The sequence below is a fragment of the Perca fluviatilis genome, chromosome 9, assembly GCF_010015445.1.
Source record: "Perca fluviatilis chromosome 9, GENO_Pfluv_1.0, whole genome shotgun sequence".
Taxonomy (NCBI): domain Eukaryota; kingdom Metazoa; phylum Chordata; class Actinopteri; order Perciformes; family Percidae; genus Perca; species Perca fluviatilis.
Window position 1 is genome coordinate 5,780,714 of NC_053120.1, and position 22,507 is coordinate 5,803,220.

Consider the following 22,507-nt stretch of genomic DNA (forward strand, 5'->3'; position numbering starts at 1 on the left):
TTTCTATTTAACCTTTATTTGACCAGGAATATTCCCATTGAGATTCAGAATCTCTTTTACAAGTCTGTGCTGGCCAAGACAGCAGCATTAAAGGTCCCATGACATGGTGCTCTTTGGATGCTTTTATATAGACCTTAGTGGTCCCCTAATACTGTATCTGAAGTCTCTTTTATATAGACCTTAGTGGTCCCCTAATATTGTATCTGAAGTCTCTTTTATATAGACCTTAGTGGTCCCCTAATACTGTATCTGAAGTCTCTTTAATATAGACCTTAGTGGTCCCCTAATACTGTATCTGAAGTCTCTTTTATATAGACCTTAGTGGTCCCCTAATACTGTATCTGAAGTCTCTTTTATATAGACCTTAGTGGTCCCCTAATACTGTATCTGAAGTCTCTTTTATATAGACCTTAGTGGTCCCCTAATACTGTATCTGAAGTCTCTTTTATATAGACCCTAGTGGTCCCCTAATACTGTATGTGAAGTCTCTTTTATATAGACCTTAGTGGTCCCCTAATACTGTATCTGAAGTCTCTTTTATATAGACCTTAGTGGTCCCCTAATACTGTATCTGAAGTCTCTTTTATATAGACCTTAGTGGTCCCCTAATACTGTATCTGAAGTCTCTTTTATATAGACCCCTTAGTGGTCCCCTAATACTGTATCTGAAGTCTCTTTAATATAGACCTTAGTGGTCCCCTAATACTGTATCTGAAGTCTCTTTTATATAGACCTTAGTGGTCCCCTAATACTGTATCTGACGTCTCTTTTATATAGACCTTAGTGGTCCCCTAATACTGTATCTGAAGTCTCTTTTATATAGACCTTAGTGGTCCCCTAATACTGTATCTGAAGTCTCTTTTATATAGACCTTAGTGGTCCCCTAATACTGTATCTGAAGTCTCTTTTATATAGCCACCTTAGTGGTCCCCTAATACTGTATCTGAAGTCTCTTTTATATAGACCTTAGTGGTCCCCTAATACTGTATCTGAAGTCTCTTTTATATAGACCTTAGTGGTCCCCTAATACTGTATGTGAAGTCTCTTTTATATAGACCTTAGTGGTCCCCTAATACTGTATCTGAAGTCTCTTTTATATAGACCTTAGTGGTCCCCTAATACTGTATCTGAAGTCTCTTTTATATAGACCTTAGTGGTCCCCTAATACTGTATCTGAAGTCTCTTTAATATAGACCTTAGTGGTCCCCCTAATACTGTATCTGAAGTCTCTTTTATATAGACCTTAGTGGTCCCCCTAATACTGTATCTGAAGTCTCTTTTATATAGACCTTAGTGGTCCCCCTAATACTGTATCTGAAGTCTCTTTTATATAGACCTTAGTGGTCCCCTAATACTGTATCTGAATTCTCTTTTATATAGACCTTAGTGGTCCCCTAATACTGTATCTGAAGTCTCTTTTATATAGACCTTAGTGGTCCCCTAATACTGTATGTGAAGTCTCTTTTATATAGACCTTAGTGGTCCCCTAATACTGTATCTGAAGTCTCTTTTATATAGACCTTAGTGGTCCCCTAATACTGTATCTGAAGTCTCTTTTATATAGACCTTAGTGGTCCCCTAATACTGTATCTGAAGTCTCTTTTATATAGACCTTAGTGGTCCCCTAATACTGTATCTGAAGTCTCTTTTATATAGACCTTAGTGGTCCCCTAATACTGTATCTGAAGTCTCTTTTATATAGACCTTAGTGGTCCCCTAATACTGTATCTGAAGTCTCTTTTATATAGACCTTAGTGGTCCCCTAATACTGTATGTGAAGTCTCTTTTATATAGACCTTAGTGGTCCCCTAATACTGTATGTGAAGTCTCTTTTATATAGACCTTAGTGGTCCCCTAATACTGTATCTGAAGTCTCTTTTATATAGACCTTAGTGGTCCCCTAATACTGTATTTGAAGTCTCTTTCCCATAATTGAGCCTTGGTATGTGCCATTTCTGTGTCTGTAGCTATTGAGGAGGAGAGAGGGGGGGCAAGGTGGAGGGTGGGGGGTGTGTGGCCTTGACCAACTGCCACTTTGCTCGTTTGAAAGCCATGATGTCTCTCTCTCTCCCATGGGTGGGCCAAATTCTCTGGGCGGGCAAAGCAGAGAAAGGGGAGGTAACCTTGCTCCTTATGACCTCATAAGGAGAAGATTCCTGATCGGTCCATCTGAGCTTTCATTTTCTCAAAGGCAGAGCAGGATACCCAGGGCTCGGTTTACACCTATCACCATTTCTAGCCACTGGGGGACCATAGACAGGCTGGGGGAACGCATATTAATGTTAAAAAACCTCATAAAGTGAAATGTTCATGCCATGAGACCTTTAAAAATTTCACGTAAAAGAACATGTACATTGAGTGGTAATATAGTCCTGTTTTGATAATCGTTCAGACTAATACAAATATTCTAGTTAAAGGTGTCTCTGTAGCTCACCCAAAGATGAGGGTGCAAAACCTTTAGAAGCACTTTCATCAAAAACAGTACGGGTTTAAAGGAAGGAGGTTGCAGCAACTGAGTTTTAGGAGTAAGTAGAGAACATACCCATCTATACCTTCTATTTCATCTGTCCGTGCAACTTAAACTCTGAGAATTAGACAGAGCTATTTCTATATGCAACAACAAGGCAAAGATAAGAGACATGTCTTTTCCCAACTCGTTGCCAACAGACCATCCCTCTCTGCCCTCCAACATTCAAGCCAAACTTTTCCTTTATGTGCATTGTGGCAAGATCACAGAAACATGTCAGCACAAATATACACAAAAGCTAAGTTTTTCATGTATATTCCATAGGATCTGTCCGTGTCTATTAGACCACTGTACTACACATAAAGCTGGTGTGACTGCGGCTGCATTTCCCTGCATTTTCCATCATAACATGCGTAGGATTTCTCTCATGCAGCCCTCTTTCTGTCTCAACATATATGTGGATGTGCGTGTCAAGCCGGCATGCTAAATTCCTCTGAGTGCCTACATGTCAGCTCCTTTCAGTCAATTACTTTGAGTACGTGCATATCTTTGGCCCCATGCTGACCTCCAACCACTGCCCAAGGAGGCCAGGTGCGTGCATTTATGTGTGCGCGTTTTCTTCAACACTATATATTTTCTTTACGCTCAATACACTGTATTGGATTTGCACCGCTCTTGACGTTTTCTGGAGAAAATTGGATGTGTGCACTGAGAAAAATATCCCTCACAACAAGTCTTATGATCCTGATCTTCTGGTTAAATCATTTAGAGGGGGATTTTAATACAACCAGACTCTGATTTTCATAGTTAAACCTAAATAAATAACGTAAAGATTGAGTCAGGAGTTTAAAGCTGCTTTAGGAAATACTTTTAGTAGAAAGCCAGCCGTCTCCTCTCTAACAATGATGTGAAGGTTCAGTAAAGAGCAGTAGACATCCCAGAAGTTCAAGGTATATTTGCTCAGATAAAGCTTCAACAAAAGTTTGGATTCCCCTCCCTGCGCTCATCTCTTTGGATCTTTTAAAGAGATGACTGATTGACATGGTTGGTGCTTTCTGGATTTTACTTATTGCGTTGTGCTATTTTAGGGAACTGATATCCCAACAGTGTTGAAATCTCTCACAGCTGCCAACAGGCAACATCTGCAGATTTGCTCATTATTTCAGGTATCGTAATACCTTTTTTAATCTCACGCAGAAATTGGTGTCTAGTTACGCCCTCACCAAGGACAAACTGCTTTGTTTCTGCCTGCATGACTTGATGCAGCTAATGTTTGTTAATGGTATGCTGTTCAGGATTATTTTTAAACTGTTATTGGAAAGTTGCAAACACTCTCTCTCTGCAACACACTTCCCACTCACTGAGACACAAACCATCCAAAAAAAATGCTTTCACAATAGAAATGAACCAGACCATGGTTCAATTTGATGCAGACCAAGACCACATCTAACCCGTTTTGCTTGGTTCAGTTAGGCTTGTGTGAAAGCTGTCAATTAAACTCTGATGCGAACCAAACAACCAGTTAGAGAACACCAGAAAAGAGCGGTCCCAGTTTGCTTGATTCCCTCTTACACCAGAAACACACAGCGTCCATGTTTTTCAATCTGTCCGGCTACACCGGTGGCTGCGCCAGCCCGCGTACCGCAGCGATTGTTTCCGATTGTTTCGGTGTCTACTATATTTCTTACGAGAGCTGCGAGCAAATGTGTCAAACCAGGCAGGTAATCACATACAGGAAGGCCACAGTGCAGCCGGATACTTTACAAAATAAACCACATTTCAAAATAAAACACCCAGGTTTATGGTGATTTTGTCTGTCTTGATTTCTCAGCTGTGTCTACAGAGACACACACACGCAGGTACGCTCACTCACTCACTCACTCACTCACTCACTCACTCACTCACTCACTCACTCACTCACTCACTCACTCACTCACTCACTCAGCCGTTTTATAGAGTGGAAAGGAGAAGGATCACTTTGTGACCGGCGCGGAGAACTGAGCGTCTGGTATGAACAGGCGTGCGACCAGGCACAAATCTACGCTTCGCGGCTACTACGGCGCTTCAGTGTCCGGTGTGATTCTGGCGTTAGGGTCCCTGTAGAACTGATAATGCAGCAGACCACTCCACGGCCAAAACTGTCCAAAACAAGTTACCTGATAGTCCGTATGACTGCATGTGTACTCCTGTTGGTTTGGTTGTACTAAGAGTGTAAGAATAGACTGTAATTGGAGATTTTTTTTTCTACAGGTGTGAAAATGACGTTGAGAAATTACTTGAATGACAGAAAAGTTACTTTAAGGTCTTATTGAACAGCAAGATAAAAGTGGTTATGGAGTGAAAATGGAGACAATGGATTTGTCACGGCAGGAAAAGCACAGGAATAACTAAGGCTAATGAAAGTGAGTCAGCATGAATGAGAGCAAAGGTCTGTATTTCATACGTGTCACATCATACTCTAGGTGATAATACATGTTTTTGTCCTCCCTCCCTGCTTTCTCTCCTCTCTCCTCCTCAGAGTGGAGTCTAGAGTTTGATTTTGTGAGTTCCCCGCTTGCTCCCAAAATAAAGTGCGGAGTCAGAGCACTCCCTGGTGGTGCCAAAACTGAACTTCAGTGACTCAAACTTGGCCAACTTTTATTTGTGTCTGAGTTACTTTGTCTCCATTCAGCCTGATACGACCCGGTACGGTCCCAGCAGGAGTTTTTATTGGTTTGAATACAAAGAAAAGCGGCAGAGATTAAATTTGGGAGCTTTGGCTGTTGGTGTTGATCCACGTGTTGCATAAATGGTGGGTTACTATGCAGAGATTAATAGAACCAAGTGTCGGTGCATTTTACTGCAGCAGAGAATCTAAACACACCACTACACATCTTTAAGGTCTTTTTTTCTTTCAGTTTTGGACACTTATTTTAGACATGGAATCTGTTAGATTACTTGCTTTATATATTGGTTACAATAAAGGCCTTTTGTCATTCAGACACATACGCAAATGTCCGTTGAAATATTACAGGAAAAAAGTTGAAATATTTGAGAAAAAAATAAGAAATATTACAGGGGACAAATCGGAATATTTTAGAAAACAGTTGAAATATCACAAAAACAAAATGGCTCTATTCAAACATGACAGGTCAATTCACATGAAGTCGCAATAACTGCATGATATCTGGCACCCGGTACATAAGAAGAAGCAATGGCAATGAGTCATAATATTGACATGATATGAAGGGAGAAGAGTGCATGTGCATTAGTGATGGATTTTAAAACTTGTTCTGATGCTAAACGACTTAATGAATAAGTGTGAGTGAGTGACACTTGTCCCACATTTCACTGGTGGATCCTCTCATTCATTTTGTCATCATTATTTATTAGATAGAATATAGAATTCTTCTGCCTAATTTATGAAGTCTGAGAGCATCTAAGCACAGTTAATTAAGACGTTAACTGTGCCTCTAACGTGCTGTTTGATATTCATTCAGTCAGCAGCTGGCACCGATCAGAATTAAGCTGGGCAGACACTGGGCCCTATTTTAACGATCTGAAACGCAAGTGTGAAACGCAAAACGCAAGTATGAAACGCAAAACGCAAGTAGCTTTGTGGGCGGATCTCGGCCGATGTTGCTATGATACCGGCGGGATAAATGAGTCTTGCGCCCGACGCAAATCTTAAATGGGTTGGTCTGAAGTAGCTAGGTGTGGTTTGGGTAGGTGAAAATAAAATCACGTTTCATTTCCCTTTAAGAGCAGGCGTATTGTCCGGCGGATTGCTATTATGGCGGGAGTTCTGCTGCACGCCAGCGGAGCTGTCCGGGATGCGGCAAAGTAATAAATGCCCGTCTTGGCCGGGTGGCGGTGTTGGGTGGCGCATCTCCACAGTCTGGAGAGGACTGCTGCAGCCATGGAGGTGGGCCCCAAGCGCCCCCCCACACCTGGCTGCCTTTCCTTCCTCCTCCCCCCAACTCCATCTCCGTCCACCCGCTCCACCAGGAGCGCATCGCGCATTGCCACTCCCGGACCAGATCCCGCCGTAGTTCAACATCACGTCTCCTTAAGTCCTCTAATATTTCCTCATTTATGTCATCAACACATCCACGATTCATGGAAATATTGTGTAAAACACAACAAGCCACAAAGAATGCTGCGACTTTTTGAGGACTGTACTGTAAAGTGCCTCCTGACCTATCCAAACACCTGAAGCGCATTTTCAGTAATATTTTTCTTTGTAATTAATGTATGGTTTTCAAAAATTGTGAACTGCTGTAGATGAGAGAAGTGTATGGCGTTTGCTGCCGCCAGGGCTGGACTGGGACAAAAAATCGGCCCTGGCATTTTTTGGGCCAGGCGGCCCACACCCACCGTGATTGGTCAGACACATTCCCTGCAGACAGTCCTCTTAAAATATGCGTGCGTTCCATTAAATGAGTTGCCTAGTGTTCAGCGTTCATGTGATCATTTTGGATCCTTCAAGAGGGGACTCAAGACTTATCTGTTGGTCTTACACTTAAATAATTCATTCATTCTTAGAGTTATGATTTGTATATTTATGGTATTAGCAACTTTAAAAACTGTTTACTGTTAATTTTAACTATTGTAAGATTCATATTTTGTCGCTTTGGACACAAGTGTCTGCTAAATACAATAACCATAACTATAACCCTTCCTAAAAGCTACAATAAAGCTGAGAGTAGTATATGCCCTGGAAAAGAGCACCAATACAAGAGAAGCTAATTAAGCTATTCAAGGAACACTGATGCTTGTATCATCACTGATTTTATAGATCACACAGACTCTTCAGCTACCCAACAGGCCAACCGCTAGCATTTTCAATGTAAGCTTACACAGATCGGTTACCTGACAGCCACTAACTTTAATGTTACAGCCAAACTGCTTGTTGTCGTTATTACGTGACACTTCACGCGTGAAGCGCACGCCACACACACACACACACACACACACACACACACACACACACACACACACACACACACACACACACACACACACACACACACACACACACACACACACAAAAAAAAAGCAAACACACACACACACACACACACACACACCCCCTCCCTCCCTTCCTGAGAGTCTGTGTTAATTTGCCTACTCCTTACCACATCGTCATCTACTCTCTCTTCCATCTTTCCTCCTTCGCCTCCACCTCGCCATCTTCCCTGACATCGTTGTTTCTGCTTCTATAGCCAGCCACCTCTCCTCCTCTACTTCAGGTAATGCTGATGTTGAAGCAGCTACTACAGACCCAAACATGTCCGGAAATTTTTGAGGAATCCGCCTGTAGATTCTTAATCTTTTTCTCCTCTAATTTCTCTGCACCTCCCTTGCACTTGGTGGGTTTGTCCATTATAACGTGAATGCTAAACTTCCAGCATAACTATTACAGCTCACGTCTCAGGGCCGGAGTCGTGGCCATAGTGGGGTTCGTAATTTGCGGCGCCGGAGTGGGGAAGGGGGTTTCTGGATTTCATTGGGTCAGGCCAGTGCCAATAAAGAAAATTAACCAATGGGCCGCTGTAAGTTCTTTATGGGGCGAACCGGCCAAAAAATAAAAAGGCCTATTTATATCGTGATTCGCTCAAAGTCCGTGGGCCCACGGGCGAACGTATGCCAGATGGCCAGTCCGCCCGCACCGCGCTACATTATGGCCAAGCATGCGCCCCTAAAATAGCATCTGAATAACGCGCTACTGACTTTAGACTAGCGCCACTGACTTTAGACCAGGTTTTTCCTGGTCAATGGCGGAATTGTTTTCTGAAACTGCAGAATAGCACAAAGTAATGCTTGCGCCAGAACACGCCTCCTCTTTTCGCTGAACCCCCCGGGAGCGCAAATACATTCCCTAATTTACCGACGTGCGTCTGTGGAGGGAAAGGTCCGCTGTGCGTCGGGTGCAAAATAGGAATGATACATGCGTCGGTGTACAAAGGCAATTGCGCTGAGTGCAAGATAGGGCCCATTGAGTACATTTACACGCAAACCAATATTCCACTATTATCACAAATATGACAATATTCAGAATTTGATACAGGTCATGTAAACAGTATATTCCGTTTGGATATTCAGAAGAAAGACTGTCCAAATGTAGCGTTTTCCGATTGAAACCCGTGTGATATGCCGGTATTATTCATGAGTAATGGCAAAAGTGTTGGAAAAACTTGTTTATCAAAGATTGTTGAATCATCTAGATAGGCATACTATTCTATGAACTTAGAAAGAATCCCTCTACTTTCATGGCTGTCTCTTATCTTGTTAATGAGATATATAGAGCTCGAGATAGAAAAGAAAGCACTGGTGGAATTTTCTTAGATCTATCTAAAGCTTTTGATACAGTAAGTCATTCTAATCTTCTCCTTAAACTTTCCCATCTGGGAGTTAAACAATCCACAAGTTATCTGGAAGACAGGAAACAGTTTATCTCTATCAATGATATCAATTCTTCTTTTTGCAATGTCACTTGTGGTGTACCACAAGGATCAGGTCTTGGGCCATCATTATTTTGAATATATATTAATGATCTATGTAACATATCGAACAAACTGTATAAGGTATTATTTGCTGATGACACAACTGTTTTTTATTCCCATAATGAGCCTGATGAAATAGTGAAAGTATTAAATTAAGAACTCATCAAGATAATGTTTGGTTTAACTGTAACACATTATCTCTTAATATTAAGAAATCTTTTCATTAGTGTATAACCAAGAAATGCTGATCAGTTTTCATTTATACATATAAACACTACTATTATAGATAGAGCTCTGTCTTCAAGATTTCTTGGTGTACAGCTTGATGAGTCTCTTTCTTTGAAAAAGCAAATTAGTGCAGTCATAACTAAAATTGTGTAAAAAGTGTTGGGATCTTGGAAAAAGTCTGTTCTGTGATAAACACGGAGGTTGCCATGCTTTTATATTATTCTATGGTTAACCTTACATATACTACTATAAATCTGTATGGGGAAGTACTCATCCCACTAAACTTGTCAAAATCATTCTTATCAACTTTGGTTTTTAAGATCAGGCATCCTCACTGTTTATCAAGTCATTCAACTACATATTGCTTTATTTGTACACAGATCTATCAACAAGATACTACTTTCATTCTATAATAGGGCTGGGTACCGAACGTCAATACTTTTATGGCACCGAAAAAACGAGAGTATCAAAAAATTATTTATCTTTCGGTGCCAAATTTCAAAAGCGTCTGAGCACGTCAACATAGACAATCATTTCTCTTTTTTATTACACTATTTGCACATTAACACTGTACATTTTTGCGGCCGCGAGCACGAAAGTGTAAGGAAATTACGCTGCACTCAAGTGAAAGAACCTGTGTATTTTTGTTTGCGTCAGATTATTTTTCCGAGCCCATCGTCGCATTTTTGAGGGTGTTAGCATGCACGAAAACTCACAACAATTTGCAAACATGTCACAACTGGTGAAAATTGCAAAGATTCAAAATAATTACTCATATGCACCACTAGGTGGCGCTATTGCAGAAAACCCCGCGTTTGGCCCTATAACTCCCAAGCCGTACATCGCACATTCAAAAACCATATATCTTTGCATTCCCTGGATCTAGCTGAATCTCCTGATATAGGCCACGCCCATTTCCGCCTTGACTTTTATGCGTGAAAAATGGCCATTTATTGAAAACCTACTTTGCCGAACTCCTCCTAGACCGTGCGACTGATCTGCATGAAACTTGGCAGGTAGCATCTCTAGATGGACCTGACAAAAAGTTATCCAAAGAATTTTTATAGGATAAAAATTGCACATACGCGATAAAACAAATGTGTGTAGCTAAGTATGAAAACACCAACGTTGCCATATCTCAACCAAAATAATTGCTATTAACGCAAAACTTAAGATTCTTGTTTGCCATGACCCTCTGAGGTGCCCCCCACATTTTACTTTACGAACATTGGCCACTAGGGGGCACTACAAGTACATAAAGTTTATACCTCATGAACTGCTCATCCGATTTTTACAAAATTTGATGGGTACCATCTAGGGCCACTCATGAGGCCACCCTATAGTAAGGTACGGACTGGTCAAAGTGGGCGCTGGCCTATGTGACCCTAATTGGTTTTAGCCCCTTTGGCACATTTTGGCCGCCTCAATATATACGAAAACTCACAAAAATTGGCCACCACATAAACACCTGGGGGCTTTGCGCGAGACTGTATAGCGATTTGGCCCATACCTGTACGCCGGGTTCCATAGCGGCCCTCGCATGCGTAGAAGGCCTTAACTTGGACATAGTTGCTCCGATCTTCACCAGATTTAATACCCATATTGCTCTAATCATTGCAGCACATATTTACCATTTACATTCATTAGCTCCGCCCAACCGGAAGGCGGCCATTTTTAATTATGCATTTTTCAGGTGTTTTACATTCTTTCGAACTCGTCCTAGGCCGTGACTTCAATCTTCTTGAATCTTTGCAGGAAGTATCTGTTGACCCTCATAATGAAAAGTTATCCAGAGAATTTTGATAGTTGAAAAATGCGGAAGTTATAGCAACTTACTGTCTAAACAGGAAGTTGCGTTATCTTGATAACAATTATTCCGATTGCCCCGAAACCTGACAAGGATGTTCCTCCTGGCCTGTTTAGCAACTGTGCCAAAGTTGGCTGCAATCGGCCATTAGATGGCGCTGTTTTACTTTTTTTTATTTAATCATCAAAATATTGACGTATGGGAAGCCTACTTTGTATAACTACTCCTGGGACGTGAGTCCGATCGGCACGAAAACTTGCATATACACTCGGAGGACCCTCGTGACAAAAAGTTATCAAAAGAATATTGATAGCTAAAACAATGAGCAAGTTATGGAGGACCAACTTCCTGTAGGTGGGAGTGGAAACAGGAATGGTTATATCTTGCCAACGGCTATTCCAATGGACACAAAACTTAAGAAAGTTGATCCTCATGTGCCAATGAGGCTGTTTGCCAAATATGTCGTCAATTGGCCTTTAGATGGTGCTGTTTTAATTTTGTTTTATTAATTAGCTAATTTGCTTTGAGCGAAACCTACTTTTTTTAACTCCTCCTAGAGCATGAGTCCCATCTGCACAAAAATGTGCATGTAGACTTGGTGGACCCTCATGACAAAAATATATCAAAATAATTTTGATAGCTAACACAATGCGCAAGTTACAGAGGACCAACTTCCTGTAGGGGGCTGTCGAAACAGGAAGTTGCGTATCTTAACAAGATTTATTCCCGATTGACACCAAATATGACAAAGTTGTTCCGTATAGGGTTTGAGCATCCACGTCAAATTTATAGTGCATCGGCCATTAGATTGCGGCTGTTAGAATTTTTTTTATCAATTATATCACGCGCGATATATGGGAAACATACTTTGTCTAACTCCTCCTCCGCGGGAGTCGAACAATCTGCACAAAACTATTGGATATAGACTCGGTTGACCCTCGTGACTAGAAGTTATCAAAAGAATTTTGAAAGCTAACACAATGCGCAAGTTATGGAGGAACAACTTCCTGTAGGTGGGTGTGGAAACATGAACGGTTCTATCTTGGCAAAAGTTTTGCGATTTACATGAAACTTAGAATGTGTGGTCTACATGTGATGTTGCATTTGCCAGTACCCCCCGGGGCAAGAAGCGAGGGCCCGTCATCGCTGCTTGCAGCTTTAATTTATATATTATCACTGTATATTTGTTTTTATTATATATGTTAAAAGTCTTGATAATATGTTGTTTTTATTTGTTGTTTGTATACCTGGAGTGGTAACAAAAATAATTTCCCCCTGGGATTATTAAGTATTTCGGATTCTGATTCTTATCTGTCCTCTCTGCATATTGACACAGAGCACAGCTCGGACCGACACACACACACACACACACACACACAGAGGTGCGGACGGAGTAAAGTGTCTGCAGTTTTGTTGAAGTCACAGAGAGTCACGGCGATTACCATAAAGTGGTTTCAAGTGTGGTTTAGTTTTTCAAAACTTCACGCAGACAGCGTTTGCTGCGATATGATATTAATGGCGAGCCGAAAGCGGTCGCGGTGCTGTTGATGTTACACTTCCTCTTAGACAAGCAGGCACAATGGTGGTTTCTCTGCCCTGATGACTGACTGACAGGCTGAGCTTGCAAGGCACTTTTAATAATGTTACTCTGAGTGAGCAGTTTTTTAAAATTTTGATAACTGTTTTGATTCACAATTAAGTTGGAAAATAAAAGCTATATGTTTAATTTATTTTTGTTGATGGTGAAATGGATTATAAAACATATGGTATCGAAAAAAGTATCGTTAGGAACTGGCATCGAAACTGAGGTATCGAAATTGGCACCAGATCAAAAGATTTTGGACGATACCCAGCCCTATTCTATAATGAACTCTTTTTTTACTGCTAACTTCATAAGCGTGCCACTCGAAATATCTGCAAACTCAGGCCTCCTATCTGTCGAACATGTCAACTTCCGTTTGGTTCAGGTATATAAAATGCTTTACCATCAGATCTTTCAAAGCTACCAATTGTACAACTTAAGAAAGCTGTTAAATGTTTGTTTTTGTCTGTGCAATGTTATCCTAATGGAATGTCTTTGTAAACAACCCATGTAACTACCAATATTATTTTACCTTTCATATTTATTCTGTTGTTTTGATACTGTGTGTAAATTTAGGCTGTTTTTTTCTTCTTTCTTTTCTTCAGTATTTTAGTTTCTTTCTATTTTAATTGGACTATGCATTGGAGAGTGCCCAGATTAAGGCCCTCTGAGGTTTTTTGCTAATCTCTCCATCACATCTTTTAGTGATTATGTGTATATTAATCTGTAGTATTTGGATATGTGTAAACCAATGAACTAAACTATTGAGGTTTTAGAAACATTCTTTAAACAAGTATACAGCTGCAGTTTGTGACGGTTTATGGCCTCTTGCTTGTTTGCCGCTTACGGTCAGCTCTGTGCGTTGCTATGGTTACTGCATACAAACCAATCAGCCAACAGTTTGCAGGGCTGCGGTAGAGATGCATGGCCAAAAGAAAAGCATTATCAAAGACTTGGATATCAACAGGTTTTTGGATATGCACAAACATCGCAATGCCAACGTTTCATGAAGCTGGTTATAGGACTAGAAGAGGGAGGCTGTGTTCGCACGGTCCAACAAGTCCACCACCGCTGGAAAACCATGTTGTTGTAAAAAAACAACCAGGTAAAAGTTTGCAGGGCTGCAGTAGAGATTCACGTCCAAAAGAAAACAACACATTTCTGGTCCAACAAGTCCGACACCAGTGGAAAACACTTAAAAAATTCTATTTTGCACGGCTCCATGTAAACAGTAATATTAGTGGGATATTCACTTCATGTAAACAGCTTAGTCAGAATATTGTCTTTTTCAGAATAAAGGCAAAAAATATGTCCATGAACATGTAGTTACTGTGTATTTTTATCAATCTTGTACATTGCGTTAACTCACACTACACATTTTAATCAGCCTTTCTGCACAACCAGAACTTGTCACTTTTATGCTCACACTGCACGGATAAAATGACCAGCCATGACGGGGGTGCACCATGGATGTAGATTAATTATTGAATCTCTTCTACAACCTAAAACATTCGAGACTTGTGCCATTTTGGAAGAGTTCCAAATCTATACATTGGACTACATTTCAATGCTTCAATAAATCAACTTATTTCATGGAGTGTGTACCTGAGTCCAGAGCCTGCCGCAGCTCTGCAGGTCCACTGGAGGCTGGAGGAGCTCGATACAGAGACTCACTGTTCAAACCTGCAGAAAAAACAGATGTAATACTATTTGATAGCGATTGTCTGTTGTTGTTCATTGCTTTGTAATGCTGGATAGTCTTTGTTGTGCATCTGGTTTTATCTTTTACTATCTGTTCATATAAGGTGTCCTTTAGAATGAAGAAAGGCTCCCATAAATAAAATGTATTATTACACACATGCACGCACGCACGCACGCGAGCACGTGCGCGCGTGCGCGCGCGCACACACACACACACACACACACACACACACACACACACACAATTTCCCAAAAACTGAAGTATTTAAGCTGCAGTTTAATGTTGTTCCTTTAATGAATATGCTCGCTACACATTTGTTTCTGAGGGCATTCTCTCACCGTGTTTCTCGACGGCTTCAATGAGTCTCCAAACAACCACAGGAGCCGCTTCTGACAGAAGCTCCGCCTCCACACCTGAGAGATAGAGACAGAGAGAGAGAGAAAGACAGAGGGAGAGAGAGAGAGAGAGAGAAAGAGGTTTCAATAATTTACATTAAAACAACAACTTAAAACAACAACCACTGCTCCCTTTATGATTTTCTCTCTTATTAATTAATGACGTACAGTGAACTCCACCATTAACTTTTAATGTGCCCGCCTTCTTCACTTTGCATGAATAACTAAATATTCATGAGAGAAAATTACTCCTTCATGTGCTGTTTTACTGCATAAACCGGTTTCTGCACAACACAAAATGACACTAGATTTAAACAGGTCTGTAAGTCTGGCTGAGAGATCATTATGTGAAATTAAGTTTACATTTTCTTTGTATTTAACTAGTAGGCTATACTGTGTCTGTAAATCATCAGAAAACGTCAAAGAAATATATAGTTCAAATAGTTTCCTCAGACAGTTAGTACACCGTGAGCATTTTCTTTGCAATTTCTACAATCCATCCATCTCCAAACAGATGAATCGGAGTGTGTGTGACTGCGTGTGCCCTCTAGGGAGTGTACTGCCACACACAGACACACACACACACACACACACACACACACACACACACACACACACACACACACACACACACACACACACACACAGCTTGCTCTTCATACTCCGTCCAACGATTTTTCCAGACATCTCTATGTTTACTCGTGAAAAAACTATGAAACATTTACCCAGTTAGAAAAGATTGATACTAATTTAACCAAATTGTGTTAATGTTAAGTTTTTAATTTCTTTTGGGATTTAAGAAAGTTAAGTTCTTCTGGGAAACCAACAAACTATACATGCGGCTGCACTGCAATCAAATGAAAAATATCTGAATTGGAAGTGGCCAAATTGGCCATGAAAACAATCAGATATTATCCGCATAATATAACATAATAACATTTCAATACTGTGCATGTGCTGCCTGCCAGCAGCTAATCCACAGGAGAGGATGTGAAAAGGTTAAGCAACATGTGGGATTTGATTACAGCCCACGGGCTGCAGCAGCAGCCATCATTGCATCCACTATTGGGAATCAATTAGACCAAAGAGAAAGAGCATTTTCCAATTTAAGATTAAGTGCATCAGAGTGCTCAGCCAATGCAGGATGTATAGGGCTCAACAGTATGGTTCTGGAAGTAAAAACTCTATTTATTTATTTATTCCCTAAGGATTTTGTTTATCAACCATAATGTCTAAACCATCCAAGGTAGACTGACCCCGATCTACGGGATTGTGGAACAGAAGTTTCTAAAAGCCACAAGTCTGCATGAAATCAACCTTGTTTTAAGAAAAACATGTTTTATTTGCGATCGTATGGAGAAATACTACGCTACCCACAGTCCTAAGCGTAGCAGCGACGCCTCTGATCGGTGGAACTTTTGGTTACCGTGGAAGCGTTTACCGTCTATGATAGTTTCCGTACACAGTCTTGTACCTTTGCCGTTTTCAAATTTTCATTTTTTTGAGCTGTTTCAAATGTTTTATGGTCACGATTCATCTCGTAGCTGGTTGGCTTGGTTCCCGGCATAAACCTCTTTATATAAGCATATAATGAAACATCAATGGCGATATTGAACAGGGAAAAACACTTTCTGAACCAGAGCTTTCAAAAAGTGGGCGATGGGGAACAGAGAAGTTGGAGTGGAGGTGAGGGAGGTAGGAATAATCCCAGTTCCAGTTTTCCAATTTCACTTTCGCATTGAACTCATGAGGATGTATTTACCATCATGGGAAGTCAAGTACACAATGTGACATTGACATGAATTGGGTTTGACTTATGAAAACACTGTTGCCAAGTCAGTGAAAACAAACTGACTCTTGGTCACCAACATTTCAAAAAATTTCAGCATAAGTCACACTTTGTGAGCTCATAGCAATACGAACTTCACCTCAGATTAGTGGAGCTTTTAACTTCTCTTGGAGTCAATATAATCTGACACAAGTGGGATAAAGAACACAACTGAAGCAAAGAGAGAACGGGATATCGTTGGCGTAGAGGGAGTACTTCAGACATCAAATTGGGTCCTGCACATTCTACAGAAACAAATGAAATAAATGTCAGACTGACTGACTGACATGTGATGTGCATTCGTTTTAGATGGAATGGCAATACTTCTAGAATCACAATAAATAAAAATGTACAGTCAAATCGAATGGGCACTCATGTATCGTGAAAGAATCGAATCGGAACAGAACCATATCATCCCAGCCCTACTAACCTCTATCATTCTTGCATGATCTCTTGTTATAACACATTATACATACATATAATGTATAGCCTTCTAGTTTATCCATATCATGGCTCATGCAGCATCTCTACAAGCGTACACTTAATAATCTGTTCACGTTTTGTTTTCTCTATCTCTACTTATTTTCCCATCCGTCCTGCCTCACTCATGTTTTCTCTTTTACACCATCATTTCGGTCACAACTCAATCTTGTCTTTCTTTCTTCCTTTCTTTCTTCCTTTCTTTCTTTCTTTCTTTCTTTCTTTCTTTCTCTCTCTTTCTTTTATCCTCTTCAGCATCATTGTCATCCCTGCTTCCTCTCCCCTGCTCACTTCCCGGCTCAGCTATTCCCTCGCTCTTTTGTTCTGCAGCTGACAGTTGTGTTATATCACAACACACACTATATTGAGTTAAATGACACTTGTCCTTTGATACACACACACACACACACACACACACGCACACATACATGCACACACACGCCAATAAGCGTATTAGTCTTTTGACAAAACAAACATATCTGCGGTGTCTACAGGTGTACAGACCTGCATCAGCTGCACTAATTGTGTTTGCTATGGTGTGTGGGTGTTTGTGTGTGTGTGTGTGTGTGTGTGTGTGTGGTGTGTGTGTGTGTGTGTGTGTGTGTGTGTGTGTGAGCAACGGCAGAGGAATTTCCGGAGATATAGCTCGTTAAATGTACAGTGCTTCCATTAACGTCACTGTCACAAAGCATCACTGGGGCAATATCTCAGCCAGAGGAGAGAACGAAGGAGAAGAAGAAGAGAGGAAAGAAGAGGAGGAGAAAAGAAGGACAATTCGAGAATGAAGAGAAGAGGACAAGGAGGTGTGGAGAAGGAAAAAAGACAAAAGGAGAGGACAATTCATGAGGAAGAAGAAAATAAGTACAACAGAGAAGAGAATAAAAGAGAAAAGGAAAAAGAGGACAAAGAAGGGGAATGGGAAGAGTGGGACATAAAAGAAGAGATGGGAAGGCAAAAGCCAAAAAAGATAAAAGAAGAGAACAAATAGAAAGACAAATAAAGGGACAAAAGAATAGAGGAAAATAGAGGAGGACAAAGAGAAGAGGACATAAAAGAAGAGGAAAACGAGAAATGAGTGAAGAGTACAAGACAAAAAACAAGAAGAGAAGAGGAAAGACAGTAAATAAGGGGACACAAAAAAAGAGGAAGAGAAGAAGACAACAAAGTCAAGGACAAAAGTAGAAAAGCAGAGGGCAGAGGAAAGAATGGAAAGACCAGGACATGAAGAAGAGACGGCAAGACATGGAGGATAAAAAAAGACAAGAACAAAGATAGAAGAGAGAAAACAACAGAGGAGAGGAAAGAAAAGAAAAGAAAAGAAAAGAAAGGGAGCGGAAAGGAGAGGAGAAAGAGAGGAGAGGAGAGGAGAAAAAAGAAGAGACAGAGAAAAGAAGGGAAGGAGAGAAAAGAAGAGAGGAGAGAACAATGGACTGAGCAGTGGTTGAGCTCTGCAGCAAATACTATAAAGAACGTATGGAGCCACACACAAAGACATGCTCACACTAGTAATACATCCACTGATATTACTGTAAATACACTGCTGTGAGAGAGACAAAGAGGGAGCATATATAAAGTGTGTGTGTGTGTGTGTGTGTGTGTGTGTGTGTGTGTGTGTGTGTGTGTGTGTGTGTGTGTGTGTGTGTGTGTCCGTCCGTAGCTGAGGTGTTCAGTCATTAAAACATGCTCCACTGCATTATACTGCATAGACCCTATATACTGCACTGGTACACACATTCCCTTGTTCGCTTCCAGCTGCATGAACACAAAGAGACAGACGCACGCACGCGCACACACACACACACACACACACACACACACACACACACACACACACACACACACACACACACACACACACGCGCGCACACACACAGTGTTCCCCCTACAGGCAGCTGTGGTCTCCGATCAGCAGTGTTTGAAAATGATTTATTGATCAGAGGAGTTGGCATTATGAAATGGACCCTGAAACGCTACTCTATTCAATATAAACTGATAACATGCACGCGTGACCCACTCACAAGCATGCACGCACGCACGCACACACACACACACACAAAAACACACATAGATAAGAGTTAAAGATTGCGTGTGGTGCCTATGATGCTGCAGATAAGTAATATATTAGGCTACACTCTAGATGTATATAACACATCATATTTAGGTCAAATACTTAAATATAGAGAATAAAAGGGAGGATTCATTTTTTTCTCATGTTCGTGAGAAGTTTGATCTTTATCTGGTGTCCCTCTGCAGAGCTATAAAGTCTCTGATCTTTGTCCCTTTTTCTCCGTCTGCCGGCAGCGCTGCAGCAGGCAGGGCTCCGTCCTGCAGTAACACGCACCGACAGCAGGGGGCAGCTGACTCCAGCCCTCACTGGACACTACTGTGGCCTTTCTATGGCAACGCTGCTTCAGAGGGAAATCACATTTAGGGGTGAGAGGTCCAACCTCCGTCCTTACAGGCAATCGTGGAAAGTACTCAAGTACTGTAAATAAGTACAAATTGAAGGCACTTCTACTTAACTTGAGTCTTTTTATTTCATGACACTTTCTACTTCTACTCCACTACATTTCAGAGGGAAATATTGTACAAATGAAGATTGTTGCACACAATACACATGTAGTTAATAATATACGTTGTTTTATTATAAATTAAACTACAGAACAACATAACGTAACGGTACAGCTGAAATGATCAGACCATATTAAGCTGGAATCAAGATTCTTGCATTTTTTTTCCTTAACAAATGACTCAAAGCGGTTCATCCATTGTCAAAATAGTCGGCGATTAACTTAAAAGTTTGACAACTAATCGATTCATCTTCGCAGCTCTAATATGGTAAACATGAAAGTATCAAGTTTGACGGTAGCAATATTTTTTTCTACCCTTCTTCTTGCTTGCAGCTCGTCCCCCTGACATCCTGACCAAAGGTCCTGTGTGTGTGCCATGGGGACGCAAAGTTAAAACCCGACATGGGTTCACAGACTCCCAGTGAGATGCCCATCTCCCCCTCTGCTCCTGTACTCCGCTACTGTGATTTGTCAAAGGAATGCCAACTCTTTCTGGATTTCTTATTTTCTTTCTTTCTTTTTTTTCCTCCTGCTGCAGTCAGACCTTGCTCCGGTTCTGCCACAGTTGTGTTAAAGCTGTCTGCAGGTCAGAATATGAGACAGATAGACAGGCAGATAGACAGGTAGGTAGAGAGAACCAAAACAAGCGAGAGATGAGGTGACCTGCACGCTTCTGGAGCGTGACGGCCGTGTGTCCTGTTACCAATGTAAAATGACAATCTCCTCTGTAGTTCTGCTCGTATAATGCTTATCCTCCTTCTCCCTCCTTCCCCTCTGACTGCCAGTCGCTCTCCATCTCTTACTCTGCTGCTCTTTGTTCTCTACTCCCTTTTTTGTCTCCCTTTTCAGATCTATTTCTCCAGAGTGGGTCAAAATATTTGTGTCGACTTCAACACCACATTAACAGGGAAACATGGAGTTCTTTTTAGTTTAAAGATAACACAAAGATAACCACGAATATAATCTATCTTGCCATGCATAGGGCCGGATCAGAATATAAGAATATTCGATGGGTAGGTATTCCATTTTTAATCTTGGGATTTGATATTCATGCATGCAGGCTTAAATTCACTGTATTGTTTTGTCGGATTACGCTGCTTGCTAAATGTCTGCTCGTCGCTGGCTAATTTACGCAGCTCTATGTCGTCTATCTGAGCCTACAACGGAGAAATGTTGAGTAACAAGCGAGCAGTCTGAGTGTAGAGGTCTGTATGGTTATACTGTAGCAGCCTGGTGTCGTTTTCAGGCGATTTGATAAAGGTAAATATGGTACTGCCGTGCATAGTCTCGCATTGCCAGACCATCCTCCACAGCGCTGTAAAGGAAGGTCTATCTAGTCCACACAGCATTGCGGGATGGGAGAAAAACTCTGGTTTATTGGCATTTCTTTAAACCAATCACAATCGTCTTGGGCGGCACCGGACGGAGCCACGGTGCCTCTGCAAAATAGCCTCTGGAAGGAACTTGTTTCGGTGGAACATGTGTACGTTCAAAAGTTGTTTTAGTCGTGCAACAGAAAACTCAGATTGGACAGATAGTCTAGCTAGCTGTCTGGATTTACCCTGCAGAGATCTGAGGAGCAGTTAAAAAATCTTGGAATTGCCCCCATTTCTTCCTTGTGTGTATTGAATCTTGAACAGCGTGCAGGACCAACCCTCTGCAGTGGTGATATTAGCAGCTAAGCCTCCTTAAAAAGCCCAGCATAACCTTGATCCTCCATCTCCTTGTGACCAATCGCCCATGACAATCTCCCTGTCAGAGGGACCCCCACCTCTCTGCTCCCCTGGGGCCCCAAGAGACAACCAGGGCCACGGGGCCAGCACACAGGCTTCCTGCATGTGCACACTCAGACATCGACACGGAAACACACATACGCATACATTAGCATACATGCATACACTCTAATGGGCTTAAAAACATGGACACTGCCTTTGTCATGAAATTCAACTTTCTATTTCAAATGCAGCCGATGGTAAAATTCAGTCCCTCCAGAAAAACACGATTATGCGATCGCATAATTCAATGCATAATCAGCCAAAGTCTGCATATTTATGCGGGGGCCGCATAAATTGCAGATTTTCGCGCAAAATATGCGGGCCTTGCATGATTTCATAATCCCCGCATTTTCGTTGCAAAAAAATTTATCTTAGCAGAAAGTTGAAAAATGTTGCGTTTACTTCACACGAGAGCAGCCTTTTCCCCTGTTGCCATGGGAAGGTTATGAAGTGACGTAATTATGCGACGTGAACATCATCGAAAAGCAGGGTGTTGGGGGATCACTTTTTTCCCCTCTTTTTCATCAAACCGCAGTTTTTGCAAGTTCCCGCAATTTTTACAAGTTCCCGAAATTTCATCGCTTAAAATTGCATAAATATCCCGCATATTCCATCGCATTTTTTAAGAAAACGTGCCGCATAATCAAGGATTTTTGCCCGCAACAATCACAAAAAAACTTGTAGGATTTGACACTATCAATAATATTCCCCATGCATTTATGTCTGACTAATGAGAACAAGAATCTCACATTTAGATTAACAATCTAAGCATTTAAGTGGCAAAAAGACCACTTTTAGTGGACGATTTTATTGACGATGCACATTTGCACACTGGATGTTGATCGTCCTATCCATTCTGCCGCTCTCCGTAAGAGCCATGGATCCTCTTCTCTCTTTCTCCTTCCTCTCATTCATCACCTCTGATAGATCGCCCCACCTCCTGCTACTCATCATCACACGGGCATCATGTTACCAAACAACCTGACATTCGGCTCCACAGGGTCTCCAATACATTATTAATGGCACTCATGAGGACATGCCACGGGTTCAAAATTCATCATCTAGTAGAGTTTTCACACAGCAGACTAACTTTGTCTGCCGTTTGGGGCTAAGCTGGTAGTGTACAGTGGCTTTCTCAGAATACAGAAGAAAACAGGAAAACAAAAACTAGGAGCTAAAAAGGAAACT

At 41.3% G+C, this 22,507-nt stretch overlaps 1 protein-coding gene across 2 annotated transcripts in view; it reads right to left on the reverse strand.

The window, feature by feature from the left end:
• Positions 1-22,507, reverse strand: part of pik3r3b (phosphoinositide-3-kinase, regulatory subunit 3b (gamma)) — a 276,193-nt gene that overhangs the window by 175,804 nt on the left and 77,882 nt on the right. For both annotated transcript variants that reach the window (XM_039810638.1, XM_039810639.1), the window contains exons 3-4: positions 14,610-14,684; positions 14,175-14,252 (exon numbers count right to left, since the gene is read on the reverse strand). In XM_039810638.1, the coding sequence (XP_039666572.1) occupies positions 14,175-14,252; positions 14,610-14,684 (153 nt within the window). The remainder of the gene's footprint in view (positions 1-14,174; positions 14,253-14,609; positions 14,685-22,507) is intronic.